This window comes from Callorhinchus milii, unplaced genomic scaffold (assembly GCF_018977255.1).
Source record: "Callorhinchus milii isolate IMCB2004 unplaced genomic scaffold, IMCB_Cmil_1.0 Scaffold1, whole genome shotgun sequence".
NCBI classification, from domain to species: Eukaryota; Metazoa; Chordata; class Chondrichthyes; order Chimaeriformes; family Callorhinchidae; genus Callorhinchus; species Callorhinchus milii.
In genome coordinates this window covers 69,828,219-69,845,096 of record NW_024704742.1, presented here as the reverse complement: position 1 = coordinate 69,845,096, position 16,878 = coordinate 69,828,219, and the positions used below count along the sequence as shown (strand labels likewise).

General features: G+C 43.2%; 1 protein-coding gene across 1 annotated transcript in view; it reads left to right on the top strand.

Moving 5' to 3' along the window:
* The window catches only part of atrn (attractin), a 171,090-nt gene that overhangs the window by 27,190 nt on the left and 127,022 nt on the right, over positions 1 to 16,878 (top strand). Inside the window, exons 2-3 of the mRNA XM_042343754.1 lie at positions 9,814 to 9,897; positions 10,750 to 10,863. Coding sequence (XP_042199688.1) covers positions 9,814 to 9,897; positions 10,750 to 10,863 — 198 coding nt within the window. The remainder of the gene's footprint in view (positions 1 to 9,813; positions 9,898 to 10,749; positions 10,864 to 16,878) is intronic.

Below are 16,878 nucleotides of genomic sequence, written 5' to 3'. Positions count from 1 at the left end.
TGTTATGATAAGGCGCTTTATTAAATGCAAGGCTTATTATTATTATTATCACGAAGCACTTCACAGGATTTATTGTAAGAATGAAGTGACTGTTTGTTGCGACAGCCAATTTGTGCACAGTACAATAATAATCCTTGCATTTCATACAGAGCCTTATTGCATTTTTGAGTTGTCTCAGAGTGCTTCACAAAATATACTGTAAAGTGAATTAACTGTATATTTAGGCGACGAAACACAGCAGCCAATTGTGTAGAGCAGTGTCCCACAAACAGTCTTGGATTGAGTGACCAAATTGTTATTTTTTTGAAGGGATTATTATTTCGGAAAAGTGATCTGCCAATCGACTAACAACCGGGCTCCTACTTACTTCCTAGGTAGACAGAGGCTTGTGGAGTAAGGAAACTTGCCCAACGTTTCGCCCTGGCAGGAAATCAAACCAATATGCTATAAGAATCCAATTTGCTACATGAAGTAAATGGCCAATTATTATCTGGGGGATTATTGTCCAGGACACTGGGAGAAATTCTCTTCTCGTTATGAATTGCGCCAGGGGAACATTAACATCCACTTGGACAGGCATTGACAGGACCTCAGTTTAACGTCTCATGTGAAGGACGCTCCCTCCCACAGTGCCTCGTTCCCCCCGGAGCTGCACTGGAGTGTCAGCCTGGATTGTGAGTTCAGAGTTCAGATATATTTTGTGGTAAAGTTCAAGGATTCTATGTTGAAAGTACTCACTGCTCCTTTTTGTGGGACATAAATGTGCACAAATTAGCTGCTCACGGTGGTGAAAGGAGAAGGAGAGATCTGGATCAATGGTCTGTAAGATTCTGAAGGTACAGATAATGCAGACCGCGATGAGCTGTTTTATCGTGTACTGAACATTCGAACCAGAGGATGTGGCCTGCAATCGAAGGGGGGCTTAAATTCGAATCAAATCTGCTGAAACACTACTTCAGTGAGCGAGTACTAAACGTATGGAACAGGCTGCCTAGGGAGACGGTGGAAGCAGAAAGTGTTGTTTGTTTTAAAAACAAATTAGATAGATTTCTGTTGGAAAATAATATCCCAGGATATAATATACAGTTTGGGACACGACATGACAAGCGACTGCCAGGATGGTGGAAGGCGAACTGAATGGATCTTTCTCTTCTTTTGTCTAGCAATTTGTTATGTTCTTGTGTAACCATTGCCCTCCTGTTTCGCTCTCACAGTCCAAGTCCTCAGGCCCATACAACATCTGAGGTTTAAATTTTTTCAAATATTTTGCGCTCTGAAAATAAATAGCCTTAAGCCATAAAAGATGAGAGGAATCTAAAATTGTAGACACAGTGTCTGTAAATGGTTTATAAAAAGAAATCTGCCCCCTGAGAAAGCCACAATTTAAAAAGGCATAACTGATCAGAGATGTGACGATTAAGCCAGAGGCAATTGGACGATCGATGGGGAGCAGTTTCTTCTGCCAGTGTGGCTTCAGGGATGAAAAAAAGGAAGCGTGTAACAAAAAACTGATTGAGGAAATCCACAGAGAAGCCAAATGCTCAAAATTGAGAGCACAAGGTCAACAAATTTTTTTTATAACTCATGTCCTGTAGCAAATTGGTTAGAGCACTCGCCTCACAAGCTCGAGGACCCGGGTTCGATTCATGGGTGGGGCGAAATCGTGGGCAAGTTTTCTTACTCTACACCTTCTGTTTACCTAGCAGTTAATAGGAATTCAGTTGTTAATTGATTTCCGTGGGTAATAATCCCTTTAAAATAATAATAATAATTTGGTCACTCACTCCACGACTGTTTATGGGACACTGCTGTGCACAATTGGCTGCCGTGTTTCACCCACAAAATCTACAGTCAATTCACTCTACAGTATATTTTGTGAATCGCTTTTGAGATATCTCAACGACGTGATAAAGCGCTGTATCAAATGCAAGGATTATTATAATTTCAGATCATGGTTTTGATGCTAAAATTCCCCAAGACAGTACTGCCGTATAATGCACCTCAGATGGCATGGTAGCCATTTACAGTCAAAGTTCATCATTTTTTTTTGAAGAACAAAAAAATAGAGGTATGTGATCCTTTGGTGCCTGGCTAAATTGGTCACTTCTGCATCAGGCGTTTGTCAATTCAAGCTCCACATTAGGACTCAAACTCATAGTCTAAGCTGATGCTCCAATATAGTACTGGAGTAGTATGGCACTTTTGGAGGTGCAGATATTGGATGAGGCATTAAACGTCTCACTGCATGTTTTCTCGTGCATGTTCAAGATATATTAATTTTGTCAAGAACTTCACTAGACTTCTCCATGCTCTCTTGTAATTAACCCATCTCCAATATATCCTTTCCTTCCAAACTGTTAGAATGTGTTGTTGCCTCCTAACTTCTCTCCAACCACTCTCCTTTGAACCCCTCTAATATGATTTCAACCTACAGCACCAAGACTGTTCTGGTCCCAAAAACGGCCTTCTACTCCAACATCATCTTGGAGCTAAATACAACCCTAAAATCCTTTTTTCCACCACCCACTACCTCCTCCGTGCCCCCCCTCAGGTCTCCTCAATCTTCGTATCAAATACCAAGTGCGAGGAGGTCATGGACTTCTTTTCATCTAAAATACTTAACATCCGCCAGGCAGCCTCATCCACCTGCCTCTTGTCACCCTCCACCATGCCCTCTCTGTTCTCCTCACCTTCCTCATCATCTGCTCTTACCACCACGCCCATTCCATATTCCTTCCTCCCCATCTCTTCCTCCTCCCTCTCACCCACCATCACCTCCATGAAACCCACCATCTGCTGCCTCGACCCCCTCTCCACCAACTTACTGGTCACCCAACTCCCCCTCTGCTGACATTATTAACCAGTCCCTCCCTCCGGATCAGTCTCTGCCTCCCTTAAAACTGCTGTCATCACCCCCCTCCTGAAAAAATTCTCCCTAGATCCCTCAAACCTCAGCCACTACTGCCCTATCTCTAACCTACCCTTCCTCTCAAAAGTTCTAGAAAGTGTTGTTGCAAACCAACTTCGCGCACACCTCTCCTCCCACTCCCTCTTCGAACCCCTCCAGTGTGGTTTCCCCCCTGCCCACAGTACAGAGACTGCGCTTGTGAAAGTCACAAATGACATCCTCTCTATCTGTGACCAGGGCTCCCTCTGCCTCCTTGTCCTCCTGGACCTCTCCGCCGTGTTTGACCCAGTCGATCACGCCATCCTCCTCCACCGCCTTTCCTCCGTCATCCGCCTCAGTGGGACCGCACTCGCCTGGTTCAAGTCCTACCTCACAAACCACCAGCAGTACATCTCACAAACGACTTTTCCTCCCGCTCTCACCCGGTTATCTGCGGGGTACCCCAGGGATCCATCCTTGGCCCCCTCCTCGTTCTGATCTACATGCTCCTCTTGGTGATGTCATCCGCAGACATGGGGTACATTTCCACATGTATGCAGATGACACCCAACTCTATTTTTCCACCTTTCTTTGCAACCCTCAGTCCCCTGATGTTCTGTCAGCCTGCCTGTCAGACCTCAGGGGCTGGATGAGTGCAAACTTCCTTCAGCTGAACTTTGACAAGATGGAATCCATACTCTTTGGCTCCCGTCAACGTCTAAAATCTCACGGCTCTCATCTCCTCCACCTACCCGACCTCCCCCTAAAACTCTCTGAACCCGTACGCAACCTAGGCGTCAGGTTCGACCCCCAATTATCCTTCCTCCTCCACATCCGGTCCCTCACCAGCACCGCTTTCTTCCACCTCTGGCGCATCGTTGCCTTCGTTCCTCCGGGTCTGGCCTCCTCCTCGTCCCCCGAGTCCTCTGCTCCACCCTTGGTGGCCGTGCCTTCAGCCATTATGCCCTGAGGCTCTGGAACTGCCTTCCTCACTCCCTTCGTCTCGCTCCCTCCCTTCCCATTTTCAGGTCTCTGCTGAAGACCTTTTTTTTCGACTGCGCCTTCGGTCACCTTCCTCCCCCTCCCCCTGGCTCAGCCCTGGGATCCTAAACTGTAAAGCGTTCTGAGACGCCGTCCGGCGTGGAGGGCGCTATATAAATTCAAGTTGTTGTTGTCCAAGTCACCAATGACTTTCTCTCCATCTGTGACCGGGGTTTCCTTTGCTCCTTTGTTCCCCTCGATCTCCTGCCGTATTTGACACCATTGAGCACTCCGATCTTCTCCATAGTCTTTCACGCTTACCTAGCTGGGATCTTCATTTTGTCTCTTACAATGGCATCTCCTCCCATTCCTGGACATTCACATGGCTCTATTTTCAGTCCTGCTTTTTTTACTATCAGTGTGCTACACCCCTCCCCCCACACACGCATTACACCACTGATATCACCTGTGGACATGGGTGCACATCCACATTTAGGCAGACTACGCCAAACTTTCTGTCTTTCTCTTCTTTGATCCAAAGACCACAGCTGTTTTTGACAGATTGCCTGTCAGACATCAGCCAATTTTTATTCCTGGATGGTAGGAATAGAAAATTCTTACATTTGGTATAACATCTTTCCTATCAGGAGGAAGTCTCAAATTGCTTCACAGATATACTATAAACTGTAGTGACTGTGTTTTGTGGGTGATCACGGCAGTCAATTTGTGGTAAAATTAAAATCTAGCAAATGTATATCTAGTGAAAATAGTTGGAGGCTGCAAAGAGGTTTTTTGGCACTGAACAGCATGGAACACCTCCTTTAGGTTCACTGGGTTTGTTTTTGTGACTGATCCCCAGGAGAACAGCAGGGCTATGCATTCAGGGATGAGAAATGTTCCCGTTCTGCTGATTGACCTTTCTTTAAAAAAAAGATGTTGTGGGATTCCCACATTATTAATAATAATAATTCATATTATTAATAATGTGGTAAATCCACAACTGCTTTTCAAAAATCTAAAAATAATAATAATTCAGTTACTAAATCCATGTTTATGCGATACTGATGTGCACAATTGGCTGCTGTGTTTCACCCACAAAATACAGTTAATTCACTTTTTACAATATATGCTGTGAATCACTTAGAGACATCTCAACGATGTGATAATTCTCTATATCAAATGCAAGGATTATTATTAATATAAACAGATATTGAAGTGCTTGGGACTAACTACTGTACTAAGTCTACTATGAAACTTATCAAGAATACTCACTAAGCATTTGTTCTGAGTAGCCCTGAGTGCTGGGAAAGACTGCTCACAACTGAACCTGTCACTGCAAGTAAGTAGGCTTGCTTTTGGAGCAGGGGGAGGGTTATGTCTCGCACTTTATTCCCAATGCCTCCAAAGAACTGACTGGGGAGAAAGGCTGGATTTGCATGTGATCTTAATAAAAGTTCCATGAAAAATGTCAAGTGAGAGACTCTGGTTACTGCCGCACAAGAGCTATTTATCTGGACTTGACGGTGAGGCATGAAATGATTCTCTTAAAGCCGGGCTTTGTACAGCAACAAAAGATTCACTGTTCCTTGATAGACTGAGGAATAGTTATGGTGTAAGACAGCAGCCTTTCTATGCTGGAGTGCGAGGCCATTTCACTTTAATCAGTTTTCTTATTACAATGTTCTATTTATAAAGTCGGAGCATGTTCTGAAACCTTCTTTGTTAGAATGGTGGCAAAGAGAAAGTGTTACGGACTTCACTTTTTTAGGGACTTGTTGCTCAATACCTGTTTGCTTGAAGTTGAGACCTGTAATGTTCAGGACTATGAAGGATCACTATGGCCCAAACTAGTTTTAAATAAAAAACGCTGCTTCCAATTCAATTATTTGTCAAATTGCTGTTAAATTCCCTCCAGTTGAATTTGCTTACAGTCTCTATCTCCACCGCCTCCCTGGGCATACCTAATCCATGCATTCATCACGTCCAGGCTCGATTACATCAACTCTCTGCTGGCTGAACTACCCACCCCTTCCCTTCAAGAGCTGAAGACTATCCAGGAATCCGTTCATTCCCCAACCCCCAGTGAAAGATCCTCATCCTAACCTCTAAATCTCTGCATGTTCTTGCCCACCCTACTTCGGCACCCTCCTCAAACCTTACCAGCCTGGCTTTTCCCTTCCTTCAGCGGGCACTGACTTGCTTCAAGCACCCACTCCACCCTCTGCAGTCGGGCTTTCAGCGTATCTGCTCCCACTCTCTGGAACTCCATCTCGGAGTCCCTTCGTCTCCACCTTTTCCTTGTCTCCTTCAAGGTCCGTCACAAGACCTCTGACCACAGTTTTGGCCATCTTTTCCGGCCTCCATTCCCAGCTTGGGTGCAAATCGTGGACCTGCAATAACAAACCCAAGAGCAATGGACCACATATGGTTCACGAAGGGTCTTGGTGTGGCCCACCTCAGCTTCAGCACAACTTGCATTTACACAGCGCCCCTCATGCAGGGTAGTAACCCAGAGCGCTTGATAGTGACAGCACGATCCTGAGCTGGGGGCAGACTTCCGTAAGCACGGTCGAAGAGGAAGGTCTTCAGGTGCGATCCGAAGATAAGGAAGGGGCAACGCAGAGGGCTTGAAGGACGGTGTTGCAGAAAGCATGTATCTCAGATGAAAAAAAACAATAATAAATTAGTCACTTCAATCCATGGCTGTTTGTGGACACTGCTGTGCGCAATTGACTGCCATGTTTTGCCCACAAATATAAAATCAATTCACTTTGCAGTATATTCTGTGCTTTGAGACGTCTAGAAGATGTGAAAAGAGTTATATCAAATGCAAGGATTATTATTATCCCTGCTGATAATTTGCTTAAAGAGATGTGTGTGTACATGGCTATTTAAGGCTATATATATGAGTTAAACTTTCTCTAGTCAGGCTTTTTGCATATTCAATTGAAATAATTATCTGAAATAATACTCATCTGAATAATCAAACCAAACAAGTATACTCAAATGTTATATAATGACATAGATTTGTATATTATCACACAATTCCCAGGAACTGTTTTCCCTGTATTTAGATGAATATAACTCACGAAGTCTCTACTTTCTTTGAATGTAAATGTGAGTTGGGTAAATACTAGCAGCTTGCATATAAAACTGTACAAGTGTCAATGGCAAGTTTACAAAGTTACATTTGAAAATTAACAAATTGTTGCATAATCATCACTGCAATTGAGTGTGGAATATTCGAAAAGTCCAGCATGTTCGACATGCATATATACAAGACTTTGTTGTGGTGATTCCACTACGACAATGCTGTTTGCTGCATATCTCTTTGATTGACTTCGTAGTGGGAATTGGATACTCACACGTGGGTCTCTGTTGTTACATTTTCAACTGGTGTGTGGTTCAGTACACGTGGCTCAGTACAAATTTGGGTTTGACAACACTGCCCTGGTCTATCTGTCCCAACACCTCGAGACATTCTCCAAATGTGAAAGGCAATATATAAATGTAAAATTGTATTGTATTCACCCCTCTCTGTGTAAGTAAATTAAATCTGAACTGTGTCCTTCCTTTTCTGAGCTTGAAGTCAGTCTCCTCATTCTTCTCAACACACCTGTTAAATTATTTGTGCCCGACTAGATCTTCGGTATTTCTACTAAGATCTTCCCTGAGCCTTTTCAGTGTGAACATTTCTGGCTTTTGTTACTTCTCCTAACTCACTTCCCAGATTGCTGCTGTGAATCAGTAAGCTAATTCTCTTTGCTGTACCCACTACAATGCCAAGATGTTCTTATTTTTAGACAATATCAAGAAATGTACTCAGTTCTCAAGATGGGTCACAAATTCAATATCACCTCCTTTGCTCTACCCCAAGATCTTTGTTTTTATCTGCTTGCAGTGCCTTGGGACGGCCTTCCAATGTGAAAGGCGTGATATAAATGCAATTTGTTGTTGTCTCTGCAATGTGAAAGCTATAGCAAATGCAAAGATATAAAGGTCCTTGTTGCTTTCTTTCCTGCTGCTGCTCAATAGCTTGATACAGGTGTGTCAGCCTGGCTCAGTTGATATCACTCTTGCCTCAGAAGGCTGTGTCAGGAACTGCATGTTGAGACTTTGATCTCTCGTAATCTTGACTGACACTCCAATATAATGTTATATTGTGGGAGGTGAGTTATGCCTGTTCAGGTGGATGTTAAATATCCCATGGCACTATTGGAAAAGAGAAGGTAGTTACTTCCGAAGGCCTTGCTGGCAATACACCAAAATAAAATTGGTCATTCACTTCATAGTGGAAGTAGTGGAACACTGCTGTACTGAATTGGCTGCAGTTTTCACATATAAAATGCACAATCACTACATGTCAAAATATTTCCTGTGAAATTACTTGAAAGGCAGCTTTATCAAATGCAAGAATTATAATACTTTGGTTTGATAAAGTGCTTTTTTATATTGTCTCTACAAGTGGAAACAGTCCATCCTATCAAATCCTTTCATCATCTTAAACAGCTCCAGTCCCCTCTCAATCATCTCTGGAGCGAAAAGTTCCAACTCGTTCAGTCTTTCTTGATGGCTGCATCTCTCTTCCTTGGTAACATCCTTGTAAATCTGTGCTATACTCTCCCTCAAATGCTCTGCAAAGTATGAGATAATGAGTTGTTAGCAACAGCTGTAAAATGTCCTGTGCGCAGTAATGCCAAGCATTATTTCCTAACTTTTATCATTTCTCATTGACAGAATATGTAAGGCAGCTGAAAATGTTATCTCGCTATAACAACAGTTTAAATGTATATAGAACCTTACATTGTCAGCCTTCCCAACTCTTCCCTCCACAAGCTACAGATCACAAGAACTCTGCAGCTCGTGTCCTCTCCTGCTCCAGGCTCTGTGACCCCATCACACAAACTCTTACCCGGCTCCACTGCCTCCCCATCCCTCAGAGGATCGAGTTCAAAATTCTTGTCTTCATCTTCAAGGCCCTCCATGGCCTTGCCCCCTCCTGTCTCTCTGAGCTGCTAACCCTGTCTGCTCCCTCTACTCAGCAGCCTCTGGCCTGCTCCATGTCCCGCGGTCGGGCCTTCAGCCTATGCCCCCACCCTCGGGAACTCCATCCCACATTCCCTTTGCCTCACTTACTCACCTCCTTCAAGGTGCGCCTCAAGACCCTCTTCTTCGACTGTGCCTTCAGCCAACCTCCTACCCTCTCTGACCTCCATCCTCCCTGATCCCAAACCCCGCCCCCCCCCCCCCCCCCCCGCTCAGGTCCTAATCCCTGATTGTCATCCTGACATGAAAGGCGCTTTACAAATGTAATGTCGGATTGTACGTGTTGGGAGGACATTTCAAATTCAGGTCCGTAACTCTGTCTGTCCAGCGCCTTGGGACGTCCTCCCGATGTGAAAGGCGTTATACAAATGTAATTTTGTTGTTGTAAAACCACATTGCTTACCATTGATAGATGGTCAACAATCCTCCAAATAAACTGGTCATTCATTTTATAGCTGCTGGTGGGATCTTGTGGTATGCAAATTCACTGTTGCATTTGGAAATAGAGTTGTCACACTTGACAACAAGATGAAGCTCTTTAAGATGTTTCAGTATTCTAGCCTCACTATCAATTCCAAGGCTTTGCTTTATTTTTAAGATGTCCAAAAGGTTTCTAGGCTACTGTTTCCCAGTTGTTTTGTGAAGTCTCATAGGGTAGTGGGTAGCGTGCTCGCCTCCCAAGCGAGAGGAGCAGTGTTCAATTTTCCCTGGTGAGGCAGAACCTTAGGCAAGTTTCCTTAATCTACATGCAAAGCGCTTTGAGAAGTCTCAACGACGTGATAAGGTGCTATATCAAATGTAAGGATTATTATTAGTAGTATTGTTTCACCAGTTCATTTAAAAATGCAAAGCCAGTTCATTCTTTTTATTGATTGCCTCTTTCTTTGTGTGCTTTACAGATTGTCGGGTCCCTCTGGGTATCTGACTGATGGACCTGGTAACTACAAGTACAAAACAAAATGTACCTGGCTTATTGAAGGACAGTAAGTATTCCAGGCTGTGCTTTATCGGTGTTGTTGACTTTTTAGAAAAAACCTCAAATAGACTTCCTCTAACACACTACTGGCCAACCTTTTTGGTCAGCCACTAATATACATTTTCTTGATTGAATATTTCATGATTTTTCTATAAATTAATAAATAAATAAATGGAAGCACACTATTGATTGAACATGGACTTACCTAGACAGTGCGAATGTTTGGCGGGACACTTCCGACCCGCGGGCCATAGGTTGGTCACCACTGCTCTTAACATGTAAGAGGAAGCTAAATATGCACAGGGGAGAAGGGATTAGAAGGGTATTGGAGGGAACAATGAGTGAGTGGAGACTTGTGGAATATAAACACTGGCATGGACTGGTTGAGCCGAATGGCCTGTTTTCGTGTTGCGCTATTATGTAAATCTCTCCAAGTTTGAAACTATTTGTTCTTTTCTCTTTTCCCCTTTCATTTTAAATAAATGCTCTTATTTTTCTTTGTTGATGAACACTAATCCTACAGTTAATTTGGTCATTTGTTTCACAGCGGTGGTGAGGCTTTACTGTCTCCCATAAAGCGCTTTTGAGATGTTTTGATGTTATATATGCTGTATTATCACATCTCAAGTGATGGGCCATTTCACTGAATCCAATCCTGTGCACACATACACACACCATCAGGAGGTTGTCTGAACAGCTATTTGACTGATTTTACTTTCTCATTCACGATTCCCTAACCTAGGAGCCTTTCTGTATGTCTCTGTATTCAATCACGCAGCTCATTTACATGCATGTTGTAAGCAGGTTTTATTTGAAGCATTGAAGACTTGTCTTGATTTCCTTTTCTATATTTGTTCAGGCCCAACACTATATTAAGGCTTCGATTCAATCACTTTGCTACAGAATGCAGCTGGGACCATTTATATGTGTATGATGGGGACTCAGTTTATGCTCCACTATTGGCAGCATTCAGGTAAGGACACTTTCTTACATGGTTAATTTGACTTTAGATTTTGAATCCTGAATTCCCCAGTTATTTTGTAAATCTTTTTCTTGATTCACCTTGAATCATGAAACCCTTTAACCGAAAAGTTTGACACCATCAAGATTGCACTGGTATTTTTTTCTTCAAATGAGTCACCTGACCTAATCCCAATCTCCTGCTTGCTCCCAAATCCTGTAATATTCTTCCCTTGCAGTAATGACTGTTCAGAATGTTACAGCAGTGTGTGACTGGCGTTGCACATCAAACATAGGGATGCACTTTATAGTCATTATAGAATCATTGAGTTGGGTACATTGTCGGGGACAGTGTGGAATGCTGAGGCGTATTGGACAAGTTTCCTGACTGGAACCCAGTTGTTAGTCGATTGGTTGATCGCTTTCCTGGGTAATAATCCCTTAAAAATATTTTTGATCACTCAATACATGTCTGTTTGTGGGACAATGCTGTGTGCAATTGGCTGTCGCGCGTTTCGCCCACAAAAAATAGTCAATTCACTTAACAGTATATTCTGGTAAGCGCTTTGAGAGGCCTTGACGACATGGTAAAGCGCTATATCAAATACAAGGATTATTATTAGAATTTTAGCCTATTCTCTCAGTGCTGGCACCAGCTCCCCCAAAGGAGGCATCAAATCTAAATCCCCACTGTTTCCTGCCCACCCCCCACTCTTTAATATTTTCTTTTATTTATCCAATTCACTATTAAATTCTGTTATGGTTTCATCTACAATCATCATTTATGGTAAGGCATTCTAATGATCTTCATTTCTCTTGTGATATTCTTGAATTTAGGGCCTCATTACTTGCTCCCTGATGAACAGTTTCTCATTTTATCCTGTTAAATTAGTTTGAAAACCTCTCCCATTCATCTCTCCTTAACCTATGCTCCAGCGGAAACACTCCCAAATTTTCAAGTCTCTGCATTAAGTGTAGAGATTCAGTCTAAGAACAGAATAAAACATCATATTAGAATGTTGTACAAACCAGAAACCAGACACCTACAGTTTCATCATATGTTTGAGGGACTTATCAAGTTTCCATTTATCTGAAATTGTTTCCCCTTATTAAACTATTGCATGGTTTTAAATTAATTTTGCCCACAAAATACACAGCCAATCCATTGTACAGTATATCCCGTGAAGCGTTTTGAGACATCTTGATGTGATAAGGCTTTAAATTATCATTAATATTAATTGATGCCCACTCCACCTCATAGAGCCTGAATGGGACCTTTGTCCCATAAGCTCTGGCTGATTCAGAACTCCGCTGCCTGCATCCTCGCCCATACCAAACTCCACACATCATTCATTCCAGGCTCCACTGAATCCCTGGCTCCCAACAGATTGACTTCCACGGTCTTGCCCTCATCTATAAAGCCCTTATGTCTAGTACCTCCCTGTCTCTGCGACTTCTCCACTCTTCTGCTTGGCTCAGCCTGTCCTGGTACAAATCCCCCACCCACTGTGGCTAAGCCTTCAGCTACTTTCACTTCATGGATGTTTGTGGGACATTGCTATGCACGAATTGACTGCCACATTAAATTGCCACAAATTGGCTGTAGAATACACAAGAACAACAGCAACTTGCACTGATATAGTGCCCTCCACGCAGGCCAGCATCTCAGAGCACTTAAACTGTGTAGTACACAGTTACTACACTTTACAGAGAACTCTGAAATGCTTTTAAGATGTCTAGACATGATAATAACTCTGATTTGAAATAGCTCCTTTCATGTTTGGAGGATGTCCCAAAGCGCTGCACAGGATATTCTAAGGATTATTATTTGAAAAATACACAACAGTATGGGGACTGAGCAATGCAGTGGAATTAGATAGATAGCCCTTTCAGAAAGCATGCATGGAAAGTATGTGTAATGAGCTCCTTCTCTGCTATAAAATTCTGACACTACATGAGATGGATTGCTCTTAATGTCTTGTTGCATAAAAGATTTTTGTTTCATATCCAGTTCCACTTGTGGAGTCCTGTAGTGCAGTGATTAGAGCACTCACCTTGCAAGGAGAGGACCTGGTTTCGATTCCTGGGCGGGGCGAAATGCAAATTTCCTTACTCCGCGTTTCCCCCACAAAATATACAATCAATTCACTTTACAGTACATTCTGTGAAGTGCTTTGAGATGTCTCAAAGACGTGATATGGCGCTATATCAAATTAAAGGATTATTACCTTTTCCGCCCTCCCCGATCCCGACCCCCAGCTCAGGTCCAAATCCCTGACTGTCCAGCACCTCGGGACGTCCTCCCGAAGTGAAAGGCACTGTACAAATTTTGTATAATATTGTATTATTCCGTATACCAGTATTCCTGTCTTATTTATCTCAAGGACAAAGAGCGGCAGCTCTTTTTTTTAGTTTGCAATTCCCAACATCGTTTAACAAACCATTAGTGCAGTGTGTAATTGACTTGAAAAACCAGCCGTATGATGATCCTGGAAGCACTGTAGAAACAGTTTGGTGCATATGGTGGGTGGGGGGGTCACCTTGCGGTGAATAAACCCTTTGTGAAATTTCTTTGGTTCACCTTGGTAATGTTCTTTGTCCTTTAACTTTTTTTAATACATTGACCTGGCATTTTATAAGGAAGCCTCTAATTCTCCAGTTTATTGAAATTTGTTTCATTGCTTCAATTGAGGGTTGTGAACATTGCAGCCTTGAGGTTTTTATAATTGTCTTTTCACTGTATAATCTAGCAGTGGTTTTATTTTGTCTCCAGTGGTTTTGGTGTAATAAGGTGAGCTAATGAGGGCAGTAAAGATTTATGGCATGTCCAAACTGACTCGTGCAATACGTGTGATGAAGTGGAATTTAGTTGCTCGATCTGGGATCTGCTAATGAAAGAACAAGTGACGAAGTTGAATGATTGGAGTTGTCTTGTTTCAGCCAGTGAGTTACTTTATTGAGCAACGATAAATTTTGGATAGTTGAGTATATCCAAATATCTTCTGCAATGGTGTAATCTTAGCACTTTGTCAAGTGTTAAACCAAGTAGGTAGGGGAGTTTGAGACCCCTAAAATTTAGTTCAGGTGCCTTTCGGATTAATTTATTTAGGTTAGAGCACTTGCCTCACAAGCAAGAAAAAACCCACGTTCGATTCCTGGCCAGGGTAAAACCTTAGGCAAGTTTCCTTACTCCACGTCTCTGTTTAACTCGCAGTAAGTAGGACCTGGGGAGTTGGTTGATTACTTTCCAGGGATAATAATCCCTCCAAAAAAATAGAACAAAAAAAAATGTGGTCACTCAATTCACGGATGTTTATGGGACTCTGCTGTGCACAATTGGCTGCCCGTGTTTCGCCCACAAAGTACAGTCAATTTACTTTACAATATATTCTGTGAAGCGTTGTGAGACGTCTCAAAGACTTGATCAGGCTCTATATCAAATCTCAAGAATTATTATTATGATTATGGTTATTGCTCAAAAAGGCTTCTGAGTGACTGGATTGTCATCATTTCAAAGGATGAGGTGATGCCAGCAATGACATTGATCACCTGGAAGTTGGCCATTTTTAACGTGTGTGCATTGAAATGGGATTCACACTGTAACTGTGTATAACTGAATCTGTAAAGAAATTTTGGAACGAGATGCCCTATAAGTGCACGTTTTCAATGCATCTCAATTTTTATGACCGTGGTAAAATGCATAAGCAAGATAATTTACTTCACTACTCGTTGCTTAAGATGTCCTTTTTTTTTGGTATATTTGATTGAGACGCCTGTCGCACTGACAGTTATTAGAAGGATTTCCAATACCAGAAGAATTAAACCCTGTTTATTGTTCTGGGAATGCTAACAAATCCCAGTTCTGCAATTCATACCAAGATAGCTGCATGTTATGTTGCTGAGTGCACAGCTCTTGCTAACCTAATTGTATATATTATAATGAATAGTTTTTTTTCTGGAAAGCTATTGCTTCGGGTTGCTGAATTACTTCAGGATTATGTTTAAAGTGATTGTTCAGATAAATGGCTCCGGTGTCAAAAGCAGCCAGTGTACTGGAATGGTTTGTGAATGTCTGTGGAGTGAATGTCTCAGGTGGTTTTGGTTATGAAGCTGAACTGCAATGGTCTGTGTAATAAGTGCTCCAAAGTACTGTTGAGTACTTAGTTTATTTGGGTCTCAACTCAATATACTCCAAACCTACCACAATAACCACACGCTGTGTCCTTAACCTAATGTCCTTTTACACTTCCTGGATCCCTCATACTGTTTGTTCATTAATTGTCATGATCCTTAAGGGGATCTCTCCACAGTTTGTCTGCAGTTGAAGCATGTAGTATGGGGAAAAGTTACCTTGAAGTCAGGTCAGCTGCTTACTTCCCCCTCAAGAAGGATAGTCACTAGTTGGTTATTTGACATCCGACAATCGTCGTTTGAGCCCTCACTAGGTGAATGGCAAATACCAGGAACTCCCTGCAAGCATCTTACCTTTCTACAAACCAATCAACAACAACAAATTACATTTGTATAACACCTTTTACATCAGGAGGAAGTCCCAAGGCGCTGGACAGTCAGGGATCTGCACCAGAACTGGTGCTTGGGTTCAGGAGAGGTGGAGGGCGGGGAGATAGGGGAGGAGGGTGACTGAAGGCCCGGTTGAAGAGGAGGGTCTTGAGGTGGGTCTTGAAGGAAGCAAGGGAGGGCGCGAGGTGGAGAGATTGTGGGATCGTGTTCCAAAGGGTGGGGGCAGAGAGACTGAAGGCCCATCTGCCAATGGTGGGCCGGGCAAGGTGGGACGTAAAGCAGGCTGGATCCCGCTGAGCTGAGGGAGCGGAGAGATTGGTAGGGGGTTAGGAGGTCACAGAGGTATGGAGGAGTGAGGCTGTGGAGGGCTTTGAAAGTGAGGACCAGAATCTTGAACTGTATCCTCTGTGTGATGGGGAGCCAATGAAGCTGGGCGAGGATGGGGGCAATGAGTTTGTGGAGCCTGGTGCGGGAGAGGACACAAGATGATCTGTATGTAGCCTGTTGAGGGAGGAATTGGGGAGGCTAACAAGCAGGGAGTTTGCGTAGTTGAGTCTGGATGTGATGAATGCATGAATGAGGGTCTCGGCGGCCTGGGGTGAGAGACAGTTGCGGAGCTGGACAACGTTGCAGAGATGGGGAAAGGCAGAGTGGATCATGGCACAGATGTGAGGGGTGAAGGCCAGTTGAGGGTTGAACAGGACTCCGAGGTTCGGTATTGGCTCCGTGAGGTGTAAAGTGCATTCATGAAGGGTGAAGCTGTCAGCGCCCGAGGTATGGAGGCACTAATGGGAGCCAAGCAGAAGGGCTTCAGTCTTGTTGACATTCAACTGGAGGAAGTTTGCTCTCATCCAAGACTTGATGTGCGACAGGCAGTCTGAAGACAGCAGTAGTCTTGGAGTCGAGATGGAGTCGGAGAGGTAGAGTTGGATGTCATCCGCATACATGTGGAAGTTGACCCCATCTACGGATGATGTCACCAAGAGAGAGCATGTACACGTTGAAAAGGAGGGGACCAAGGACAGAGCCCTGATGGACGCCACACGTGATGGTGCGGGGGCTGGAGCTGAAGCCGTTAATTAGTTAATGAAGGTGGATTCCAAGCCATTGTTTAACCCTGGTGACCAGGGTCATAATTCTTCTGGTGTTGGAAATCCTTCTCTTTATTGCCAGGGACGTAATGGTGTTGTATTAATTTTACTGGAGTGAACTATCCCTCTTGGGATTCTGCAGACCACACTATAAACATTATGAAGACTTGGATTCAGAGAAACTGTGTTCTGTTTCAATCTACCCGTCAAAACTATTCCGCTTCTTCCTCCCCTGTGGATGTGTATTCATTTTGTGAAGGTAAACACTGGAATAAGAATTAATTCCAACTCTACATATGACTGACAGTGCATATTTTCTGTTGTTTTCCCTGAATATCTCTAAATCGTCAATAGTTGCACAGAGCTAAATGTTCTGAAGCTGTTTCCCATCCTTGAGTTTACACTTTTGAGGGAGG